This window comes from Salvia miltiorrhiza, chromosome 1, assembly GCF_028751815.1.
Source record: "Salvia miltiorrhiza cultivar Shanhuang (shh) chromosome 1, IMPLAD_Smil_shh, whole genome shotgun sequence".
Taxonomy (NCBI): domain Eukaryota; kingdom Viridiplantae; phylum Streptophyta; class Magnoliopsida; order Lamiales; family Lamiaceae; genus Salvia; species Salvia miltiorrhiza.
Window position 1 is genome coordinate 64804421 of NC_080387.1, and position 15603 is coordinate 64820023.

At 32.1% G+C, this 15603-nt stretch overlaps 2 protein-coding genes across 2 annotated transcripts; both read left to right on the forward strand.

The window, feature by feature from the left end:
- Positions 1 to 1788: 1788 nt before the first annotated feature.
- On the forward strand, positions 1789 to 4883 carry LOC131005022 (sugar transporter ERD6-like 4). Its single transcript, XM_057931809.1, has 11 exons — positions 1789 to 2268; positions 2465 to 2621; positions 2710 to 2802; positions 2921 to 3001; positions 3109 to 3193; positions 3559 to 3605; positions 3677 to 3747; positions 3821 to 3880; positions 3973 to 4038; positions 4519 to 4582; positions 4670 to 4883. Exons 3-8 carry the CDS (start codon positions 2716 to 2718, stop codon positions 3852 to 3854), a joined length of 405 nt encoding a protein of 134 aa, XP_057787792.1. The 5' UTR covers positions 1789 to 2268; positions 2465 to 2621; positions 2710 to 2715; the 3' UTR covers positions 3855 to 3880; positions 3973 to 4038; positions 4519 to 4582; positions 4670 to 4883.
- A 5000-nt stretch (positions 4884 to 9883) lies between these two features.
- Positions 9884 to 10689, forward strand: LOC131005023 (putative glycine-rich cell wall structural protein 1). Its single transcript, XM_057931810.1, has one exon. It carries the CDS (start codon positions 10029 to 10031, stop codon positions 10479 to 10481), a length of 453 nt encoding a protein of 150 aa, XP_057787793.1. The 5' UTR covers positions 9884 to 10028; the 3' UTR covers positions 10482 to 10689.
- Positions 10690 to 15603: the final 4914 nt, after the last annotated feature.

The window sequence follows — 15603 nt, forward strand, 5'->3', positions numbered from 1 at the left end:
GTTGCTGAATTGATCGATCAAGAAAACCACACCTATACTTCTCCACTACGAATTGTCGTGTACACCTACGAGACACTTGTTACATCGAGCAAGAGTTGTTGGAGTTGAAAATCAAGGCATACATATTAGCCACAAAACACTTGCATGTTGGTCATAATTATGAAAAATGGTAATGCAGCATATGATTGATCTAGATTATGTGATTTACTAAACAAAATACTCTACCTCTTCGCTCGCCAATTCTTCTTTGTCATACACAAAGTGCCTCGCTAGTGCGACCGCCAACATTGTAATAATTAAGCCGTTCATATTCATATTATATAATATCCTAAGATTCATGCATATCAAAGATATGTTCTTGCCGAACGATGCATTAAAAAGATTAAGGTTATGATCTCGAAAACTGTGTTATATAAATATATGAGGTGGTCTCCTGTGCACCCGAGTGCACACCTGGGTGCAAAATGACACTAACACTTACATTAAATGACATTAACACTAATACTATTTTGTTTTACAAATGACATTATCATGTTATATAAATAACACTGTCACGAAATGACGCTAACACTATTTGAAATGATACACTAACATTAAATGACACTATCATGTTATCGAAATGATACTGTACACCCGAGTGCACCGTGCACCTGGGTGCACGGGAGAATTTGTGTAAATATATACGTATATATAGCGAGAGCATCAAATTAATAAAAAAAGAATTTATTCAATTAATAAGAAGTCAGCTGGATCATTGATCTATCCATAATTTATACTATATGATTATGAACATAAAAAAAATATTATATATATATAGTTTCACAATTGATATGGTGAAAAAAAAATTATAATCTAATTAATCATCCTCTAACCATATATCAGGACTCACTACTAGAAAAATGCACATAGATGACGCTAAATAGATGACGCTTTTCTCTAAAAAGCGTCATCTATGAGCGCGTTTTTAGTTTAGATGACGCTTTGTAAAAAAAGTGTCATATATGAAGTGTCAAGATTGAAATAGATGACGCTTGTACAAGAAGCGTCATGCATAAGTGTCATGTATACATAACATAGATGACGATGTATAAAAGTGTCATCTATGTGCGTGTTTCTGAATTAATATAGATGACGTTTTATGAAAAGTGTCATCTATGTGCGTGTTTTTGAGTTAAAATAGATGACACTTTATGAACAGCGTCATCTATGATAGTGTTCTTCAAAAATTTATTTTAATTTCTTTTTAATTTTATTTTTATATTTTATTTTTTTTAACATTTAATCATTTATCTACAACACCATCAATTAATTATTATTGATATTAATATTAAAATTTTATATAGTTTTTTTAAAGTAGTGTTTCTAATAATTTTATTATTATTGATTAAACTATTTAAATTTTGATATAGTCAATTTTTATTATTGAAATTATGATGAAATATTTTTATAAAATTAAAAGAATAAAATATGTGTATATTAGCTACAAAAGGAAAGAAAAAAATATTATTGATATTAATATTTAAAATTTTATATAGTTATTTTTAAGTAGTGTTTCTAATAATTTTATTATTATTGATTAAACTATTTAAATTTTGATATAGTCAATTTTTATTATAGAAATTATGATTAAATATTTTTTATAAAATTAAAAGAATAAAATATGTGTATAGCTACAAAAGGAAATAATATAGAAATTATAATGAAATACTTTTATAAAATTAAAAGAATAAAATATGTGCATAGCTACAAGAGGAAATAAAAAGAAATAAAAAACTTCTAAAAGGGTTTGAACCCATCGTCCTCAGCCAAATACCCTTCGTCCTCAGCAAAAACCGCCGCCGCATTTCAATCTCTGCCGCATTGTGACCGCCGCCGCATCCTCCTCCATTGTGACCACCGCCGCGTTTCAATCTCCGACTATCTCCATCTCGGCAATTGAATCTCCGCTGCATTTGAATCTCCGCCTCCAACAGCGCGATTTCGACCACCGCCGCACCTCCGACGATGCGATTTCAACCGCCGCCTTTTGACGACGACTCTGGAGCAACATTCACGGTCGGAGCTTCTCTCATTCTGCTGCCTCCGACACACTACTGCTCAGCTACCACAACAAACCACCCGATAAGTTTCTGCTCACTTTCACCTTCTCAATCAATCTCCACCGTTCGTTTCCCTTCCTCAAACGCAATTCTCGCTTCTTCGACCGTTGCTGCGCTACCAATTCTCCGTCGAAACCGCCTTCAGAGGATCAGCTGCCTCCATCTTCAGGTACTCATCATTTTTACTTTGTGGTTTCGAAATTTAGTCTCTCTCGCACACCGCCATAGTTGTATACTGAACAAAGAAGACTGATTGTACTTCTCTATTCCAGATCCTCTATTCCAGAGATCTCAGCTGAAATTGGAGACATTGCTACTCTAGAAAGTTTTTTAATATCAATTATTTGCTGTTATCTGAAATGTAGGATTTTGGAAGATAATCTACTTGAAGGAAATCTGCCAGAAAACCTTGGAAGTTTGAGTAATCCCCAACACAGAAAACCTTGGAAGTTCACAGGAATATTACCCTGCCTCATATTGATACCTGGCCTCTTTTTCATCCCAGAATCTCCTCGGTGGTTGGTGAGATTACAAAGTTTTCCTTATTTTCCTCCCTGAGCTTTAAAACACACATGACTTACTAATGTACTTCTTCAAATGCAAACATTAGGCAAAAATGGGCATGACTGATGACTTTGAAGCTTCTTTGCAAGTACTTCGTGGTTTTGACACTGATATTTCAGTTGAAGTAAATGAAATCAAGGTTTGTCTTCTTCCATTAATCTATAATGCCCGAGGAAGAGGACATGATGTCTTACCTGCAATAGTTCTGGTAGATTTCTTAACGGTGTTAGATATCATATCACAATTTTGGGTTGCAGAGGTCCGTGGCTTCAACAAGCCGAAGAACAGCTATCCGGTTTGCAGATCTCAAAGTGAGACGATATTGGCTACCTTTGATGGTGTGTAATCCTTCACAAGGCATCTAGTATGCCTTTGTATGTCACCCCTTCTACTCTTAGAATGGCAAATCTATTATGCTCATCTTTATTGTCTGTTTCTCCTTCAGATAGGAATTGGATTACTTGTCTTCCAACAGCTATCTGGAACGAATGGTGTTATCTTCTACTCCACTACTATATTTGAGTCAGCTGGTAGGTGAACAAACATCCTCATCCCACAGCAAAAAATTGAAGATAATGCTCTTTATCTATTGAATTCTAAATAGGTTTCTGCGCTGGAATGTCTATCATTTATCTACTGAGTCAAAGATAGTAATAGTTCAGATTTTAAGTATTGTATGCATTTCAATATCTCGATTTTTAGCAAGTGGAGTGCTCGTTAGGCTGACCATGATCTAGTTGTTGTTTATGACTTGCATTGAGTGGCTTAATGATGCATCGTTCCTGGACATGGGGATTATCTTTTTCCAGACTCACTTTCAATTCATATATCTAGTTTACTATACTTTTATTTTTAGTTTCAGTTGAAGGAATTTCACATGTTTACTTTGTACCAGGAATCTCGTTAAGCAATGCTGCTACAGTAGGAGTCGGCATTATTCAGGTTAAGCTTGGTCTTATTCTTCTTCTTGGGCACCAATCCTTTTGAAAATATAAACTGATACCTATGTTTAGGTCATTGCTACTGGAGTTTCAACATGGTTGGTGACTTGGTGGACAAAATCGGGCGCAGGGTTCTTTTACTTGTAAGTTCAATAAAATTTGTATATTTGGTCTACGATTAGTTGGATCACCTAAAAATGTTTATATTTGTTTCAGATATCCTCTTCTGGGATGGCTCTCAGTCTCCTAGTTGTTGCTGTCGCATTCTTTCTTAAGGTAGAAATAATAATATTTTATGTATAGTTAGCGAACTGGTTTTACAAACCTTGTAATATTCTTCTGATATTTGCAATCCATGCATATTCAAGGGTGCCGTAGCACATGATTCTTCACTATATGGCTTATTGGGGATCCTCTCAGTTGTCGGTGTTGTGGTATGCTTTCTTCTCGAACTTCCAAGGTTTTCTGTGTTGGTGTTGTGTAGTTTTCAGCTTGTTGACATATTATCTCTACTAAAATGATTGAATTAGTGTATATGTGAGATCGAACATTTTTTATTCATCAGTCAAAGTAAAAATGCACTTGGTAACTTGATTATGTGTATTTTAAAGTTTCGAAGAGGGTAATATACTAATATTGAACTGTGCAAATTGCAATAAGACAAGATATTCAGTCCTCCGTAGATATATTACCGACATTTTTTACCGACTCATTAAACTGCTTTATGGTTAAAATAATGCATTCGAAATGAATATATTACCTAAGTGCTTCTTGTTATGTGTATTACATAATATGATATTCAAGATTTCTGTTTTTCATTCTTCACTTGGACCTTTGTGCCTTTATTGTAAGAAGTTTATTGTTGATTGAATCGAAATCAAGGTTAATTTTTTAGAAATGTGTTGCTTGGACAGGTGCAGGGGAAAAGGAGTAAATGCTTTATAGCTTCTTGAAGTAATACCTTGTGTGATCCATGAGGTTTGTCAAATAATCCATAAAATTTATATCTCTCTATTGTAATATCTAAATAATGTATATAACTCTTTAAACTACTTTGCTTTGTAGATTGACAAGTGAAAGGACAATATTGGTTATGAAGACCTCTATTAGTTTTGGATATGATGTTCCAACGGCTACTATTTTGAACATTTTTTGTTTGTATTAGTTTAGGATGAATTTAAACATTAATCCAAACTTGTAGGATATTGTATTATATAATATGGATGTAAGATTGTTAATGTTGGATAATTAATTATGGATATGTTATTGAGGATTTAAATTATGTGTTAAATGTTACAATTTACTATATTTCAAAATTTAAAATAGTAAATTCAAAAAAAAAAATATATTTCAAAAATAATAGATGACGGTGAAAAACTGTCATCTAAAACATAAAAACGTCATCTATTTATATCTTACATTACGCTTATTCAATGTCATCTATTGTATGGATACATGACAGTTAAAGCGCGTCATGTATAGTTGTTATAGATGACACTTATAAAGCGTCATCTATTAAAACTACAAGCGTCATGTATTTATCATAAATATGACACTTTTGTCATTTGTACGTTCATAGATGACGCTTCTTAAGTGTCATCTATACTATAAAAGCGTCATCTATGAGCGCATAGATGACGCTTCTTAAGTGTCATCTTATTGAGAGGGTATAGATGACATGTCTATTCTTGACACTTGTGGATGTAACATGCATAGAATTTGACACAAGTTTTTATAAAATAGTAGGTTCATGTATTTTTAGTGGATAAAGGTCACATTATCTAGAAATGAATTATTGACGTTGAATTATAAGTATTAAGTGTGGGTGAAATCACATGAGATAAAAATATAAGGATAAAAAGTGGAGCTTGTGTTAACGTTATAATTATAAAAATAATACTATATTTTTGTGGAGACGTCGAATAAATTATGAATTGATTGATTAATTATATGATTTAAACAAAATAAATTATGATATATTTCCTTCGTCCCGCGAATCTTGAGTCAATTCTTTTCGGCACCGGAACAAAGAAAATACAGTGGTATTTAGTGTATTAAGTGTGGTAGGTGAAAAAGTGAGAAAAAAAAATGAATAAAGGTGAATTTTTTTGCCATATAAGGAAATGACTCGAGAATCATGGAACGGCCGAAAAAGGAAAGTGACTCAAAATTCGTGGGACGGATGGAGTTATATACTCTTTACCTATAATCAGTCGATCAAATATGTCATTGCCAACCTCAGTCAATTCTTATGAAATCCTTGTAAAAATGGAGATTTAGTTTCCGGGATATGGAGAAGCATCTCAACAATTAGTATGTGCTAAGTTTGGAGCTTTTTAAGTCAAACCAATTCAAGAAACCGTGTGGCGCCATTCTTTTTCCTAGTACTCATGTAAGATTCAATTAATACACATATATCATTTATGTAATTGCATGCAATCCACTTTGTTAGTGGAGTTGTTGTGTCGAACACCATTTATCCTAATCGAGCAACGTGTTAATCTACGATACTTACTCTAAATTCTCTAATTTTGGACACTTCACGTACTTACCTTGGCCTCTCAACTATAAATACCGCGTTTTATATATGATCTCACTCATGCATTAATCACCACAAAAATCTCACACATTACATATATAAAAAACCTTTCTCTTCTGATTAATTTGCTCTGTTGAAGAAGCTTACAAAAAATCGAAACTATGGCAAAATTAGTGATCAACTCATTATTTCTTGTTGCAATGCTAACTTTATCAACAATTACAGCGATTTCTGAAGGCCGAGTTGCAAGAAAAGACCTGGGCGTGGATTTAGGTGGTGGCGTCGGAGTCGGAGTGGGTGCCGGCGTTGGCATTGGTTTGGGAGGCGGCGGCGGCGGTGGCGGCAGCGGCTCCGGAGCCGGGGCAGGCTCAGGCTCGGGCTCTGGCGGTGGTGGGTCGAGCTCTAGTTCTAGTTCCAGCTCGAGCTCGAGTTCGAGTTCAAGGTCTTCCGGTAGGGGGGGCGCTGGCTCGGAAGCAGGTTCATCTGCTGGGTCACGAGCCGGGTCGCGAGCTGGGTCTGGGTCGGGTGGTGCCGGGTCGGAAGCTGGCTCACGTGCTGGATCACGAGCTGGATCGGGTGGCCATGACTGAAGGGCTGCATCATCTCATGTTTAAACAGAAAAATAACTATAGAAAGTTTGAGTGGCGTAATTATCTTATGTATGTTTGAATAAAAGATAAATTAGTAAGTCAGTGGAAAATAATTTATCAATGTACAGCTTTGTAGGAATGAGATTCAGTGTACCACACTTTATGTCCCACTTTGTGTCCCACTTTCAATTTTATTTATTTTCTTATATATTTTTTCTTCAATTTCAACTTTATATGCTTTAGTTTAATTTTGTGATTATTAACTAGGGTTTATTCCATCAATCTAGGGTATATAATTATTTTTTATCATTTAATTTCACTTTTATTAGTTAATAATAGGTTGATAAATTCAAAGTCATGGTATATACTTTTTAAAAATTTAATTTTTTAAAATAAAAATTAAATATAATTCATAGTATCATAAATAAATTTTATTTTTATAAAAAATATTTTTAAAATAATAGATATAAGAATGGGACACAGTGGCACACATAAAATTGTGGAACACTGGATCTCATCCCCAGCTTTGTAATGTTGTGCTACTGCTACGTCATGGTTGTACCTTGTCAGCTTCAGTATTGAGGGTCGAGTCGATAATGTCAATATTTATGTGTGGTTTTATCAATATATATATCGTGATTTTTTTTGGTTTACTTTAACTATTGTTCTTTTCTGGTTTACAGCTCGATCTACTATTACTAACGATCTGTTTATGTTATAGGCAAACATCCAAAATGAACCTAATGTAATTATAACTAATTAATATAATATTATTAAGTGCGATTAAAAATGTAATATAATGTCCTTAATTCTCAAGACATCCAAAATTCCAAATGGTAAAGACCTTCTATATGGTACAGAGAGGTCCAAGATTCAATTAATCTCCACTGTTTCCCTACCTATTCAAAAAAATATTTAATACTCCTAGCTAATATTCACCTAAAATTACGGATTAGTGTTTTTTATTCTTTTTATTCATATAATTTATAAATAATTAACATTTTGGTCCCTTCGCTCAAAAAGAGGCTAGAATAACATGGAGTACTAATTATTTTGTGTTTTAAACCAATTTTTCACTATCTAATGGTTCTGGCAACTTTTTTTAATATTTGCATTTCACTCAATCTCGTAGATTACGAGAGTGTTTAACTAATTAAGCTTACAAACTCTTAAAAAGTGTGTGGTAAAATAAATTTTTAAATAACTTATAAATCGTAAAAATAAATTTCAACAACTTATAAACTTCCTAAAAATAATCTCAACTTAATAATTTAATTTGTTTATAGTCTTATAAGCATCAATTATTTTGCAACAATAAGATGATCTAGTTGTCGGCTAGATAAATTTGTCTGATAGTTGTCAAATTATTTTTTTTTCAAAATGTGTCATGAATGTGTAATGTGTTGTCTATTTGTCTTCCATGTACAATAATTAAGAAATTAGGGGCAACTCGGTCAATTTGGACATAAAATACATTATTAAAATAAAAATTCATTAAAAGAGAAAAAGAAAACCTAAACCCTTGAGAGCACAGGAAGCAAACTAAGGGTCGAGCCTCGTTAAAACCTCCAGAGAATTTGGACATAAAATACATACATTCATAAAAATGGTAATTTTCATTTAGACTTAGTGGACGTGAGCATTTTAAATTTTACTGTATAAAATACATATATATATATATATATATAAGTACACTTCTTAATATATAAAATAAGAATCATTTTCAGCCCTTAGATCATCAAGATCTACGGTTGATTCATCATCTTGTTGGATGAATTCATGATCCTGAATTCGAATCTCAAAGGTAGCAAAAAATTATTTTTCTCAATTCATACCTTTATGCAGCGAATTCATACGTGTTCTACATAAAATTCATACATATTTCTTATTTTAAGAGGTGCTCTCACGGTAGCCATTCCCCATATATATATATATATATATATATATATATATATAGGTTTATTGAGAATTTGATTTTTCGTGAGAAATGAGAATAACGAACAAAGTTAATAAATTCTATGAACAAACCAATATAACTGATGAACAAACATATTTGTTTATATGTTGAAAATCTCGTTACCTTTAGGATTCGAACACAATACCAAAATGCTTGTTCATAAAAATCATTGATGTGTTCATCAAAATGAAATGACTTATTCGCTACTGTTCAGACGTAGTCTCATTTCTCACACTACTTGTGGATCTTAATTGATCCTCTCTCTCTCTCTCTCTCTCTCTCTCTATATATATATATATATATATATATATATATATATATATGGAAAAGGGCTAAAATAAGAGCATTTCTTAAAATATAAAATAATAATCATTTTCAGCCCTTAGATCATCAAGATCTATGGTTGATTCCTAATCCTGTTGGATGGATTTATGGTCCTGAGTTCGAATCCCAAAGGTAGCAAAAATTTATTTTTCACAATTCATACCGTTATACAGTGAATTTATACGTGTTCTACATAAAATTCATACATTAAAAATTGCTCTTATTTCTTATTTTAAGATGTGCTCTCACGGTAGCCCACCCCTATATATATATGATCAAATGATCAAATGTGTTGAGAAATGAAAATGAATCTGAAACATCGGATAATCTTATAGTTGATATAAATTTATTCAAATACAATGAGTAAAATGATAATAACGAATAAATCGGTATAAATTTACAAACAAGACAATATAACTCTTCGAATAAGTCGCTTGTAATTAATGCATAAATAACCGTTTAAATTTGAGTTTGAATCTTGGAAGATGCAAAAATTTCAACATATGAACTAAATAGGTTATTTAATTTGTGCATTACAAACAATTTATTTACATATTTATATTGACTTATTTATTATTCTCATTCTTTACGAAAAATAGTCATTAATTTTCACCGTAACATCTAGCGTGAAACTATATTACAACATGCGACATCATTCGACATTAAAAATTAACGGTAATGGTAATAAATAACATACTTTATAAATGATCTTAGTTGGATCTGCAACATGATCTCTATAAATTATGGAGTAGTACATAATGGCCAGCAGAAGAGGAATCCAACAGGATTTCCACTGCATGCCTTAACTTTTCTCATCCACAAAATCGCTTCAAAATGTAATTCATCTCATACACACATTTTGGTATTTAAAAAATGGCACTATTCATAGGCCGACCTCACCCAGGTATGCAACTATAAATACATCCCAATATAGTGCAGCATTGACAACAACAAAATCAAAGCATTTGAAACACAAAACTTGCTACTTTTGAGATCTCTAAGGCATAATTAAGTATGGCTAAGTTGAAGTCATACATTTATGCATCGATGCTAATCTTAGCCACCCTAGCAAGTGTTTCCGAGAGCCGGGTGGCAAGGAAAGACCTAGGCCTCGACTTGGGCGGTTTGGGCATCGGCATTGGTACTGGAATAGGCATCGGCATAGGAGGCGGTGGCAGCGGCTCCGGAGCCGGTGCAGGGTCCGGCTCAGCTGGAGGATCTAGCTCTAGTTCTAGTTCCAGTTCAAGTTCAAGTTCACGTGGTGGTGGTGGTGGTGGTGCGGGCTCAGAAGCAGGCTCGTCAGCGGGCTCTTCCGCTGGATCAAGAGCAGGTGGTGGCGGCGGTGGTGGTGGAGGAGGGTCCGGTGGTGGAGGAGGATCAGGCCACGGTGGAGGGGCCGGTGAGGGAAGCGGTCATGGCGAAGGAGGGGGGCATGGATCAGGTTATGGCGGAGGTGGTGGAAATTGAATCCATGATATTATGTAAGGTCGAGTTTGATGATCCAATCCCATATAAAAACTTAATGTAATGTGCAATATATAATTATCACTATAAATTAATAAATGGGGTGCAAAAAATCCAAATTATCAAATGGAGTATGATATATGGATCATATCATTCCAGTCAAGATTCAGAAACAAATTAATATATATATGTGTTGCAGCTTAATTTTCAATTGATCATTCTTCAGTGGAGCATAATTTATTTCCAATATTAACTCGAGGACGACAACTCTATTTCAAAAAGGAGAGATATATAAATAAGAAGCGAAATTTTGCTCGATAAATTTTGTACTTGTATGTATTAGTAATAAGTCCAAAAAACAAGATCTTAATTACACAGGGCTGAAATCCCTCATAAACGATACTTGAAATATAACTTAGATTCAATTGTTTGGCCTTACAAGTTTAACTGAGCTGTTCGTCTGTTGAAATTAACATTGAATTAAACTTCGCATGTCAGGAAATTCTACTGCACGTAATTATATATATATTTGATCTAAGTATATATAGTATTTGAGAAAAGTAGAGGATATTAGTTTTTTTTTTTTTTGCGAACTAGTAGAGGATATAAGTTTTTTTTTTTTTTTGGAGGAGAGTAGAGGATATTAGTTACTACAGTACTTCTTTTGTTTTCTCGGATTTTGAAGAAACGGTACGGAGCTAGATTTTAATTAAAGTGTTTGTTGTTAGGGTTATAACTAGTAATTATTGATAAAGAACTGGTTACTTTTTGTATTTGAAAAATGTATGCGGATTTTGTAGATGCTTTTAATTTGGATAATTAATTGATTATCTCTAAGGGTGGTATTCGGTCCGGTTCGATTATAACCGAATCGAAAAACTAGTTAACTTAAATTGAATTATGGACTTTTTCATAACCGATAATTGAATCGGTTTTTAGTTCGGTTAACTGAAAATAACCGATTTTTTCAATTTAAAAAAAAATTAAAAAAAATGGCACTTTAATGAGATTCAAACCTTTGACCATTGGATGAAATTAATTAAAGCCTTATTCACTCCACCAACTTGTCTTTTATGTTTACATAGAACAAAAACTAATTTTATGCGTGAACGTTGCAAGAAATTGATGGACTAGAATACATCACATTGATGCTTAAATTTTATATGTTTCTTAACTGAATCTGTAGATTGCAAGGATGTGATTCAAATGAAATGCTGATAAACATCTCACCGAGAAAATGAAATATATACCCACAAATTTGACAGATTTTTCACAAATTAAAACAAGAAGGTAGAAAAAAAAAAAGGAAGTTATTTGAGAAGAGGACATTCGTTTCATCTCTATAACTTTAACTATGAACTTTTCCCAAAAAATGAGAGAAAAGACATAAGGAGCAGAACGAGAAAGGTGAATTAATTGTTTTGTTGTTGAGCAAATATTAGTTGCGATCCTAGTACGATCCGGTGCTTTGTTGGCTTTTTCCTTCAAGTATTTTTTATTTTTTGTACAAATAAGAATCTTGTTAGTATAGCTGATCGAATTAGTTTTATTAATAAATATAGTCCTAAGCCGGTTAATTCGGTTTAACTGGTTGGTTACCTGTTAAAACGAATCACCGGTATACTTACAATTTGATAATCGATAATCGAATTGAACCGATCAATTTTGGTTATCAATTAATCGATTAACTGAAATTTTGGTTCGATTACGGTTATAACCGAATAACCGAACCCGATTTATCACCCCTAAATTCCCTTCCATCCCAATGACGGTGTCTCATTTCATGTTCGATTATTGATTTTTTTTAATTATTCTTTTATTTTATTTTCTTCAATTTCAATATGTTATGATTTACTTTAACTTAATTTACAATTATTTTCTAGGGGTTCACTAATCTTATTAAGATTTATAGTTATTTTTATATTAATTTAATTTTTAAGTTTTTAGTTAAACAATATTAATGATATTTTAAGTTATTATTTCAAAATTATGATATAGTATAATTTAGTTATGGTTCATTATATAATAACAATTTATTATTTATAACATATACTATTAAAATAGTAAAATTAATAGTGAGGAATAGATATATGATGGCACATATAGGATTACGACCGATCGATGTTGGACAGCAAGCTAACTAATTTTTGTGGTTCGCAACATATATTCATAGATACTAGATGATAATATAAGTATTATTTGATGAATTAATGGTTGAAAATACAATATAGTAAAGCCTATATGATATGACATTAGATGTCGATCAGGTCACACCCACATTTATAAACGCAAATGCATTTAGATGGGATTTGCTGGGGTTGGCGGGGCGTGCAGGCGATTTGAGTAAAGTTGGCTTTATACGCAGCCTCGCATTTTTCCTCGCAACCCTTACAAATTCCCAATGTACTGGCACAAACACATTCTTTCCCACGTCCATCATTAATATAATCCTCACTAATAACTGAAAAAAAAATTGAAATTTTAATAATGGGTTGGATTTAACATAAAATGAAAGGTTGGGAATATGTACACATAACAGAATTTAACATATATACATACGAGGAGGTTTAAATAAAATTCTTTATTTAAATTAGGAGCGTACGAATCAAAAATTTTGAGGTATTAAAATTAACATAAATATATAAAATAAAATATATGCTAAACATGAGTGGTGGTCACACTCACCATTTTATGTAAAGATGAGGAGTCAATTAATTTACTAATTTTGTGGGCGCAATATATTATTCTATATTGAAAATGTAAAAAATAGGAGTCAAGTTGCTGATTTCGTATGCGCCTAGTATTCTATATTGAAAATATATAAACTTAGAAAAAAAAAAAACATGAATATTTTATATAAAATGGCAAGGAATGTATATAGGCACATACTAGTGATCAGAATATATATGTATGAATCCAACCTGATGTAAAAAGTAGAAGAAGAAAGAGAAAGCAGAAATTTGAGTAGACAGCCATTTTCTTTCAACTGAATTTGTTTTCTTTGTTGAAAGAGTACGGCAGATATGAGTTGCTGTATTATTTTTTATTCAAGACTGGAGTATATATAATGCAAAATGTGCAAAAAATGTTTGACCAATAAATGAAAATCTATAAAGATATATTAGAAAGAATACATCCCTGGATTGACATAGTATTCAATCAATAATTAGTAAAATCTTTAATTATGAGCAATTAGTCATTATTAGTAACTTCTAATATAATTTTATTTTAAGTTCCCCAAATAATTTTATTTTAATTAAGTAACACGATAGAATTCTATGAACCAAAGCCATGTATAATACATATATTAATTTTTCTATAAATTATTGAAATTTCATCGAATTCAAGTTTTACATACAAACTTTAAAGTTTGACGTGATAATTATTGACCTGCTGATTTAATCTAATTTTATTACCAATTACTTAGCTAGATTTCGACCGAACTTACTAGTGACATGAGTCATGACTAGCCAAATAATTTGTGTTAGTATTTTATAAGAAACGACATCGTTTCTCAATCGACGCAAGAATGACTATGTCACGTCACGTCAATCATTTGGTTAGTCATGTCAACAGTAAATTAATTTTGTCGAAATTTTGATTGGTGCAAAATTTTATTAATTCAATTTCGAAGTTTGTATGCAAAATCAAAAATTGATGAAAATTCGATAATTTATAGGCTATTAAGTCTAAAATATACTTCCTAGTTCCTACGTCCATAATTTATGTGCTCACTTAAAATGGTTGAATATGTTGTGAGTGGAGTAATAGTTCCACTTTATTATGAATGAAAAAAAACTTATCAAAAATAAATTGAATACATTTATTGTTGACAGAATAAAATGACAAACTTAATACATTTTTTTGTAGCCGGATGGAATAGATAATTATTTTCAGTATGAAGGCATAAGATTAACTTTTGTATTATCTTACACGAATACGGGACTATCTGGTCATTATAATCTTCAATAAATGATACCATAATGTTTAGGATCGTATTATATATCTATTTTAGCACTACTGCTAATATTCGTGATTTGGATCTTTCAAGTATATGATGAAAATTATATAGACGTACCCCAGTATATATGTAGACGATATTAGCAATATCATTATAGATTGGATGAACTAAATATTTATTTTAAAAATTATTAATTTCATAAAAATTTATTGTAAATTTATCACTGTGGAGAATGAATTCATGGTGCTGACTTCCAATTCTATAATAGGAGAAAGTTCAGCTTTTTTTTTTTGTTTTTGAGAGAAAGTTCAACTTTTATTTTAATCCATCAAGCAAATTCGTAATGTGTGATTCATCATATTTTCATAATGACGTTAATGTGCACAATAATGAAACTATTGATGTTAATGTGTGGAGTATATCATTATTTCTGTATTTATCTTTTTGTTATGTAAGATGGTAAACTGGATTTTTATTATATAACAATGTAAATAATTCAACTACTACTTAGAATGTATGTATAAAGAAGTATTTTAAAATTTATGAAGTAAGAATATGATTTTTGTTGGGTGGGGAATTAAGCTCAACACATGATCCATGAAAAAAGAAAGGGGAAATTATAGAAGCTGACGTGAAATAAGATTTTGGCAAGGAAAATCACAGAAATCTTGGTCATCCAAGCTTTATGACCACGCCTGTTGCTAAACTCCCCATTACTCGGTGAGAATCGCGATTTTGATGGGTAGAACAAGAGAATCACCCAAGAACTAAGCGAAGAACACTAAGAGAAGAAATAAATGAGCAGAAAATTAAACTCGTATTGCTTGAATGTTTGAGTACATGAGATTTTTGAAATTAAATGGTGCCTATCTTACAAATGAAACCAACATCCACGGCGGATAACAAACAACAAAAAATAAGAATAAAAATAAAAAATAAAAAATACTCCCTCCGTCCCATCGAAAGTGGTGCGTATTCCTTTTTGGACTGTCCCACCGAAAGTGGTGCATTTCCTTTTTTGGTAATAATTTTACACTACAAACAATGTGGCCCCACATACATTTACATACCTTTACACTACAATCTTGTTCTCCTTAAATCTCGTGTCCAAAAGAAGTGCACCACTTTGACCAGGACGGAGAGAGTAAAAAATAGTACTCCCTC

Excerpts from the sequence above, each read along its gene's own strand:
- LOC131005023 (XM_057931810.1), top strand. The coding sequence starts at position 10,029 with ATGGCTAAGTTGAAGTCATACATTTATGCATCGATGCTAATCTTAGCC.
- LOC131005022 (XM_057931809.1), top strand. The coding sequence starts at position 2,716 with ATGGGCATGACTGATGACTTTGAAGCTTCTTTGCAAGTACTTCGTGGT. Across the intron at positions 3,606-3,676 it reads TAGGAGTCGGCATTATTCAG|GTCATTGCTACTGGAGTTTC; the intron begins GTTAAGCTTGGT and ends ACCTATGTTTAG. Across the intron at positions 3,748-3,820 it reads GGCGCAGGGTTCTTTTACTT|ATATCCTCTTCTGGGATGGC; the intron begins GTAAGTTCAATA and ends TATTTGTTTCAG.